The sequence below is a fragment of the Manacus candei genome, unplaced genomic scaffold (genome assembly GCF_025592945.1).
Source record: "Manacus candei isolate 608988 ecotype Guabito, Panama unplaced genomic scaffold, ASM2559294v1 h1tg000076l, whole genome shotgun sequence".
Lineage (NCBI taxonomy): Eukaryota > Metazoa > Chordata > Aves > Passeriformes > Pipridae > Manacus > Manacus candei.
Window position 1 is genome coordinate 5614526 of NW_026138124.1, and position 9525 is coordinate 5624050.

At 50.8% G+C, this 9525-nt stretch overlaps 1 protein-coding gene across 1 annotated transcript; it reads right to left on the bottom strand.

Annotated features, from left to right (window-relative positions):
• Positions 1-343: 343 nt before the first annotated feature.
• On the bottom strand, positions 344-7340 carry RHBDD2 (rhomboid domain containing 2). The gene is made up of 4 exons (XM_051810019.1): positions 7139-7340; positions 5625-6026; positions 5111-5261; positions 344-2969 (listed from the first exon to the last, which is right to left on the bottom strand). Exons 1-4 carry the CDS (start codon positions 7338-7340, stop codon positions 2552-2554), a joined length of 1173 nt encoding a protein of 390 aa, XP_051665979.1. The 3' UTR covers positions 344-2551.
• Between the last annotated feature and the right edge of the window lie 2185 nt (positions 7341-9525).

The window sequence follows — 9525 nt, forward strand, 5'->3', positions numbered from 1 at the left end:
GCCCTCAGGAAAGCAGGGAACAGACCTCACTAGAAAATAAATCTTCACAAACATCCATCTGAAGGGCACTGAAGGTACAACACATTGCACTGGACAAGTAGGTGCAGCTGGACTTGGAACAGCCCTGGGGACATGGTGAAAGATGCAGAGATCAGAGAGACCAAGTGATCTGCCAAGGTCACCCAGAAGCTCCTAAAAGACCTGGGAGCAGAAGGGAAAAAAAACACCCAAATTGTGGGTTTTGTCCCTATGGCAGGTCCTGCTCACCTGGAAGGCTGTGGCAGTTGTCTTGTCCCAGTAAGAAAAGGTTAGTGGCTGGTGCTTGCTCCTTCCCAGGCAGGAATGTCCCCCCACCGCCGGGGCCAAGGGGCCCAGCTCACCCCCTGGAAGGAGGTTTGCTGTCTGTTCCCCGGGATCGGGGCTGTTCCGGCCGCCGGCAGCGACACTGCGGTGACTCCTACAGGCCAGGGCTTCCTCCGCCACTCCGAAACCAGGAAACTACTCCCTGGAAACGTGCCATCCCTTTGACAGCTCTGCGGGGAGAGCGAATCTCTCATCAGATCAGCTGATAAGAGCTGGAAAGGAAAAATAACCGGCTTCCAGCGTTTTCCAGGGTGCAGTTCCACTTGTCCCCAGTGCGCGTCCAAAGCCCCAACCTGACACGGAGCTGGCACCCATCAGCCCATCCCACAGCCCATCCCACAGATCCCGCCCCACAGATCCCACCGTGCCCAGCCCACCACCCGGAGGGGCACGCTCCACATCCCCCTTTGAAAGCAAACCCAGAGACCATAACAATTTGTCTTTCAGATTCTATTTCCAGTTCCCAGTTTGGAGGTATACAACATTCATGATTGCTATCAGTGCTCATCACCCTCCTGGAAAAATCAGTGATAAAATTCCTAGGTTTACAGGCAAGGATTTCACAAGGAGGAAAAATCAAGGCACTAGCAGAGAGTGGAGCATCAACATTTCAATGTTATCTCTAGCATTTCTTTCCTGGTATTAAAAACATGCTTTTAAATTACAAACAAGCTCCTTATCCCGCTCTTGCTCCACACTAAACACATAACAATGCAACTGCTGTCAGCAGGAAAAACAGGACCATGAAGTCAATTCCATTTGTGATCCCGTGGAGGAGTGAAAGGCCCTCAACTCCAGCCTCCTGGAGAAGTGGCTGTACAGCAACAAGGGGCTTCCTCAGACATTGATGATGGAAAAATCAAAGGGGCATGGACTTGCTTTGGAACATGCAGCTGCCAGAGCTGCCTCTGGTCAGGCTCACTGGGAGCACAGAGGAGCCCTGAGGCTGTTGTGTTTCTGGGGATGGGTGAGGCACTGCAGGAACATCTCCAGGAGCAGTATTGGCATTTTGTGCTTCATGCACCACTTTTTTTTTTTGGAACACAACAAAACTCTGAGCAGAGCCGAGGGCAATAGTTGAGATCCTGGCTGATTTACAGATACAGAGACAGCAGATTCCTCCTGGGCATGGCACAGGGCAGCAGCTACACAGCTGGGAATAACACTCAAATCTCAGCAACTTGACCAAACTCCTTCATTACAGCCACACGCACCAAACAGTGCATCCTGCTCCAAATCCTTTGCTGAAAACTCCCCTCTCCCACACACCTGCCCACCAGCTTCCAAGAAAACAGAGAGAGATTGTGCTAATATTGGTGGGTGAGACTTCTAATGCTGAGCAGTGTGAACACCCCCCAACAGCACTGCTGCATTCCTTGGATTTATAAACATTTGCTCCACAAATGGCCAAAATTCATTACTGAAGAGTTTCCCCACTACTTCCCATGGATGTGAGGTGGCCTTATCAACAAGTGCTGGTGACACAGGCTGAGCTGGTGCAGTGCTATCAGAAAATGAAGGCAACATGTTGATGCAGTCACAGACTGCAGCTAAGAAGGACCTTGAGCATTTTAGGGCTGTGTTTTGTGATGGCTGTTCTGTGTTCTATCCTCTTGCCCCAGCTTGGTTTAACAAGCCCTCTTCATGGCACTCTTTTAGTGGGGAAGTCACCAGTAGAACAGACATCTGTCCTCCTCCACTCAAACATTAAGTTATAAACTAAGGCTTGCCCAATTCCCACCTCTTTTGGGTCCTAGCTACATCACACCTGTAAACAAGACAGGAGTATAAATGGGACATGAGCTTTTTGCTGCAGCCTAGCTAAACTCCAGTGTTTTGACAGTGAGATTCCCACCTTGACTCAGGAAGCTGGTGCACTGGAACTCCAGTGGCAGCGTGGAAAAAGCCAGCTGCTAAATGCAGCAATGAAAAAAGACTTCAAAAGGATGAGAAGTACACAGAGCTGATACAGTCCTCACCCCCAGCAATATCAAAAAGTAAAAAAACAATTATAAAGGAAATACAATCCAAGTAGCCTGTGCCAGGGAGCAGAGAAATGGCTTACATTGGAGCTACCAATGCATTCCAACAGTCACCCCAGACACAGCAAAGATGCCAGCAATGCACTGCTGTGGGAGCATCACAGAGTGGCCCTGCCCCTGTGTGAGTCCTGATGCTCCCTGAAGGATCAGTACACTTGGACTCTGGTAAATTCAGCTGCAACAGGAGGCACTGTGGGTGCTTGCTGAGCACCAGCCAGGGGCCCCAGGCCCGCGGGTGGCTGTGGGTCAGTCGGGCACACGCGCTGAGGGGGACAGAACGTGCCCAGCTGGCAGTGCTGTCCTGGGGAGGCTCCCACGTGGGCCTGCCCACAACACTCTCCCCAGGCACCTCTGGCTTGGCAGTGGGAAGAACTGAGGCTGTGTCCTGCAGCGTGGCCCTGCTGAGATCCCTCGTGTCCCGGCACACGGCCGTGTCCCGGAGCGCAGCTGTGATGAAACCCCTGGCTCTGAGCATTGGGATGCTGCATCTGGGAAGCAGGAATAGCTGGAGGCGAAGGGCAGTAGTAGCTTTGGGTGGGGTAAGTGCCTGGTGCAGGGTTAATCCTGGGCAGGAAGAAAACAGGAGGTTACACAGTGCTCAGAACTGGCATTGCCTAATTAGCGCTGGAAGTGCCCTGGGGGTTGATTTCCTCCTGACCAGCGCTCAGAGAGGGCACTGCAATCCATCAGAGGGATTCACTACAACAGAAGCTCTTATTATAAGCAGCACTTGAGTAAAAAATAGGTTTACTGGCTTCCCAGGACAGATGTTCCCACTCCCAACCCACGCCATTTCCACACCCACTGAACAAGCGTGGTTCTTGGCCCCAGACTCTTTGTGCAGGGAATGCACAAAAGCCAAACTTCAACGTGCTTTGAGATTCCAGGGCACATCCTCCCTGCCCTGTGAGGGACACATCTGCCAAGGCATTAATCAGGAGAAGTCACAGCTGCCAAGTGTTTATGAAGAAAACATAAAGGCCCTTGGTGCGAGTAAGAGCCCAGAGTATAAAGCAAAAAAAGAGAAGGAGAGGAGAGTTAGAAATTAAAATTAATTATTCAGAGGCAAGGGCTAGAAAGTCTTTGCCAGCAGAAGGGATGACTCATCCAGCCAAAACAGGAGAGAGGCAATCTGCCTAGAAGCTGAAGCCTTTGGGACTTCAGGAGTGCTGCTCAGCCCACGCACAACACGCAGATGAGTGCTGAGAATCAAGTCAATGTTCATGAATCCATGACTGCCAGATTCCCAGCAAGAACAAGAGACTGGCTCAGCCTGGGGTTTTCAGGCTTAGGTTTTTGGTTTTAAATTATTAATTTGATTTTTGGGTTGGGTTTTTTTTTAATTTTATTTGTGGATACAAACATGATGCCAAAGCCTGGACCTCCTAGAAATGTGTCCTGCCTGGTGGCAAGTTGGTGCCTGAATCTCATGAAAATGTAAAAAGAAAACGAATCCCAAGTTATTAAAAATCAAAATAATCAACATGAAGCTGCAGAAGCACATACAGAAGTATCTAAGGCACAGACATGCAAATTTAGCTGCAGCAGTGGAAGCATCCTAGAAACACCTTCCCACGCCCTGTTGGATAGTCAAATATTCATGTAAGTACCTTTGTGTCACAACAGTCTGTGTCACCTCACCAAAGGAAGCAGGTTTAGACCCTGAGGTGCTGTGCACAGCAGGATTGGACTGATGCTGGCACAGGCTTAGCATGGAGACAGTCCCACCTCCCAAAAGCTGCATTTGCACAGGAAGGAGAGACTGAAAACACAAATGCTGCTGGATCTGCGTGCCCTCCCTGCAAGCACTCTCATGTTTGAGTGCCCTCATGGACCTGAGGGACACTCCTGCTGCAGACAAGGGTTGGTTTTATGGCTTCCCCACGGGTGAGGGCAATGCAAACACCTGGGAATGCTTCCACTTTAAATAAAGCTTTACAATGAGCTGAAGGCTTAAACAATACATAGAATTTAACCCTTAACAGAAAACTACCTTTTCTCTGCGAAGCTGAAAGGGCACCTTAGAACAGGTAAATATTTGACCTACATTTTCAAGCTTTTTAGAATACAAGTGAGTTCTCATGGCTTGTGATAATACATAAACTTAAAATCACTTCTGAACTGTCAGCCAAGGGCCCCAAGGGTTTTTTTTTCAGTAAAGCAACATTGCCTTGACACTGAAAACCTGCTGAAAGGCTAAAAAAGACCAAAAGGTCTACACTGAGCTTTGTAAGCGATACCTTTGATTTATAGTGCTCTGCTCCTACATAGGTTTGGACACAACTCACTTCACAGCATTCCTGGGAGGCGAGGTGGGGCAAATAAAGATAGGGATCACACCCTAGGGAGCCACACAGCCAGGAATAAATGCCTTAAACCCTAATTCCAGGGCAGAGTTACACAACTTACCTTTCATGTCAGCCAGAGCTGCAATACCTTTGCATGTGTACACACACTGCCCTTGCAGCAAAGGAGAGGTCTTTCACCTCCATTCAGCTTTCACTAAAGACCTGGTTGAGTTAATGAGTGGTAATTTATTAGTCCCAGTAATGTCACCAGTGTAACATCAAAGGGTGACTCTGCCCCCTCCCACACCCACAATATGAACTCAACAAATGCAATCCGGCTTTTAAAGGTGATTTAGAGCCTCTACTCACACCTCAAAATTCCCCTATAAGATCTCCCACAGGAACTCCTGTACTTACTTGGTGCTGTCAGAGGCTCTTCTCTCTGCTAAGGACCCTGGGATGTATTTCAGCCCTGGGATCCTCTTCAGCAGAGTGAAAGGGAACACTCGGTCCAGCTTAGAGCCCACTGACTCCGGAAAATCCAGGCAGAAACAGTAGCCAAGACCATCTGAAGCCAGGAGCGTGTTAAGGAGGTCTGCAGACAAAACACAGTCACTTCTAACACAGCCACACACAATCCTCCTCTGCCCACAAACCACTTTTCCTGGAGAATTCTCCCAGTTCCGCCCAGCACCACGTTCACAGACCATCGCCCTTCTCACTCCACATTCTCTGTGTGCACAAAAGTCACTGGGGAAGTGAAAGAATGAGGTGAAAAACCAGCATGGGATGAGCAAAGCCAGGGAGGGTTTAATGCAGAGCAAGAGCCCAGGAAACACCATAAAACCAACAACAAGAACCACAGCACCCCGTTCCCATCGCGAACCAGTGATCCCGCTCTGGCTCGGAGCTTCCCACTTGGAAAGGATACAGGCTTCCCCAACCAGGAGCCCACACAGGTTACCCAAGAGAGAAGAGTGGGGGATAAACCACGCCACGCAGAGCACAAACCAGGGCACCAGCACCACTGGAACCCTGCACCCAAAAACCAGAGTCCTCTTCATCCGCGAGCGGGTGGTGGACACACCCAGCATGGCGAAAGCCACTGGCAGGAATCCTTTGGCATCTCTCACCTCCCACACCCGGGAGACAAGGGGCTCCAGGAGGAGGTAGAGGAGGGCAGAGAGCACGGAGAAGGTGATGGTGAGGAAGCAGTGCTTCACTGTGCCCACGTTCCTCTCAAAGCTGCCGGCAAAGTACCAGATGGCAACGGCACCACAGGTCAGGGAGACCAGGTCTTCATAGACAAAGATGTAGGTGACCAACCTGTGAACTGAGCACAGACAGACACAGCTTTTAATTGCTTTAAACCACAATCACAGGCTTGAGCAGAGGGAGGGAGAGAGAGAGCCCACGGGATTAATTAATGGCTTTCCTTTCTATGCTGGTGTAGAAAAGAAGGAATTCAAGGCCTTTAAAACCAGGCATAAATAACAAGATAGAGTAAAACAAGTGCTATCTTGGGTGTCATAAACATATGGGCTGACTCTTTGCTGCTTCCTGGGAAGCTGCCTGGAAAAAAGCAGCAGCATCTGTAGTATATTTCAGTCTCATTAAAAGAGAAGGCAAGAGACATAAAAATAGATGTTACTATAACAATGATTTTGGCAAAAAAACCCACTCCTTAAACTGCTGGAAGGCTGACTTTTCTCACCAAACCTCACACCTCAGAAGTGCTCCCAGGCCTTTTGGATAGCTGTTCTCCTGGGCATTCAGCAAGGATGGAGGCTAAGAGTTCTCCACCTCCCTCCCACCGACCTCAGCCCCACAGACAGAGAAACAGGAGTGAAAAACAAAATAACCCATGAAGAAATGTGAGGAGATGGTGGATTTCACCCATCAGCTCGGAGAAACCACACACTGCTAAAGAAAATCACTGCACAGGGGTGAGCTGGCACATGGGAATTAAAAGTGTGATAAAAATCATCCTGGAAATACCAGAGGCACAGAGGAAAGCAAATCCCTCAAGATTCTGGAAACATACTCATCCTGTGCTTAGTGTCAGAAATGGAGGTAAAGGGGAGCAGCCTGATGTAAGGGAGCTGAGATGGGTGCCCAGGTCAGGGAAGAGCATGGAAAGCGGGAGAAAAAAGGAGCATGGAGAGGTGGGACACAGGGGGAGCAGCGGGCTCAGGGAGGGGCTTGAGGAAGTGCCCAGAAGTGGGGGCTGAGGGGAGGGACCAAGGGCTCCTGAGCAGGACGCGGGGATGGCCCCGAGAGGGAATTCACAAAAGCTCCAGTGGGGATTTGAGGGAGACCGGGAATGCGAGGACGCAAAGGCTCCATCGTGGATTTGGGGAAGGTCTGATGTGGGGGACCCACGGAGGGGGGAAGACAGGGGGGACCAAGAAGGCAGCGGCTGCCCCGCGGGCGGCCCCCGCTCACCTTCCCCGTCGCGCAGGGCGGTGGGGCGCAGCACGGCGGCGGAGCGGGCGGCGGGGACCCCCCGCAGCATCCCGGGTGCGGAGGCCCCGACCGAGATCAGCACCGTGAGGGCGGCGGCGGCCGGCATGGCCCTGGGCGCCGCCATTGCCACCCCGCGCGCCCGCCGCTTCCGGCCGCCGCCGGAAGGCCTGGGCGTTACCATGGCAACGCGAGGCGCTGCTCGTTACCATGGAGACGCGCGGGGGTGGGGTTCTTCCCCCCCCCCCCCGCCTTCTTTTGAATTTTTATTTAATTAGTGGGGCTTTTAACTTGTCCAGAAGGGGAAAATGTCCCCGTGGGGAGGTGTGAGGTCTCACTGGGAGCTTACCTGAGCTGGGTCCGGGTCTCCCCATGAGCAGCTGCTCTCAGGTGCGGGAGGCCCAGCCAGGCCAATGAAGCCCCCACTCCCCCGCACCGTGGGGTCAGGCTGCTGGGAATCACAGAATCACAGGGCCAGTGAGGTTAGAAAAGACCTGTGAGTCCAACCTGTGACCGAACACCACCTTGCCAACCAGACCAGAGCACTGAGGGCCACATTCACTCTTTCCTTAAACACCTCCAGGGATGGTGACTCCACCGCCTCCCTGGACAGCCCGTTCCAATGTCTAATAACCCCTTCTATGTAGAAATTCCTCCTGACGTCCAACCTGAACATACCCTGGCACAGCTTAAGCCTATGTCCTCTTATCCTGTCACTGGTTGCCTGGGAGCAGAGCCTGACCCCCACCTGTCTCCAGCCTCCTGTCAGGGAGTTTTAGAGAGAGAGAAGGTCCCTCCGACTCTCCTTTTCTCCAGACTGAGCCCCCCCCAGCTCCCTCAGCCACTCCTCATCAGACTTGTGTTCCACACCCTTCAACCAGCTTTGTTGCCCTTCCCTGGACTTGCTCCAATCCCTCAATGTCCTTCCTGAACTGTGGAACTGGACACAGAACAAGTGTTTACTTTCATATGTGACAGATGGAGATGGAGAAGAGTGTCCACACCACACATGCACCTTCCCACCTGTGCTGGAGCAAATGGAGGGACAGCCCTCCTCCACATATGTGTGTTCAAACCAGGCTGAACCTGCATGAGGCTCATATTCTGTGTCTGTCTTCAATTTCCCAGCAATATTGGCTTAACTATTTGGCCAGTTTTAGTCAGATTTAGGAGAGGAATTGGCAGGTTATAAATGAAGATACCGAAGTTCTTGCAGGTGTCACAGGGAGATGGTGGAGTAGGGAGAACTTAATCTGATCCCTTCAAGGGAAGTCCTTCACTGTGGTCATGGCTTGCTTTACACACATGGTTAGCACTGACCACAATAATTCTATCTGTTCTTGAGTTTGTAGTTGGAAGAGATTTGGGGATGGAGCTGTGGATATTGTAGTAGAAAAAGACTATATTTGCACAAAAGGAGAAAATCTGTTGACACCATGCATCCCACCTGGACACGTTCCTATGTCACCTGCTCTGGATGACCCTGCCTTGGCAGGGGGCTTGGACTGGATGTTCTCCAGAGGTCCCTTCCAACCCCAGTGACTCTGTGAACTCTGCTGTTTTCCAGCTGAGGGGGAAGAGCAGAGGGTTGAAGGGCTGATGTCTTTTCCATATCCCAGCTTCAAAGTTTTTGACTGGGAGCCACAGGAGAGCACAGCACAGATCTATCAGCAGACAGACAGACACATGAGCCTGTAACTCTCAACTAATTCCAGTTTCCATTTATGACAATCCTTCAGTCCGTGAGGAATGCACAAACGCTGAGAGGCTCTCCTAGAGCAAAAGATCCCTCCACCTCCCCTGGCTATGGAGCATTGTTTGGGATCTGCCCTAATCCCAACATTGCACGGGCAGCCTTTGTGAGGTCCCAGGTTGTCACAGGAAGGCTTATGGCACAGGACAAAACGTTGTGGCTGGAGGAGATGAAGTTTCTCAAGTAGAAACCAAAAGACAGGCAGGGAGCTCAACTCCCCCTCTCCTTTTTTTTTTTTTTTTTAATTAATCATTCCAGTCACTGCCTGTTTTGCAGAAACTTATTTTTGGCTGTGGCAGTGGGATTTGCCTCCTGCTGCTACGCCCAGGGGGGAAGAAACAGCCCAACTTCTCTGCAAATCTGCTCAAAACATTCAGCTGAAATCAGAGAGGGCTCCTCACTGCCTTTGGAAATAAAAACAGGGTAAAACCTCGCTGTTCCCTAGCTGATTCACGTGCACACTGTCCCTAGACAGAAAGGTGCAACTGCTAACTTCCCAACTCCCACAAGAAGGCAGCTTGATCTGAAACAAGAAATACGACTTGTAAAAATAATAAGATTAAACAATCAGCGTCACTTTTGCTGTCTTCTCAGTTCATCACTCCTCCTCTCTGAA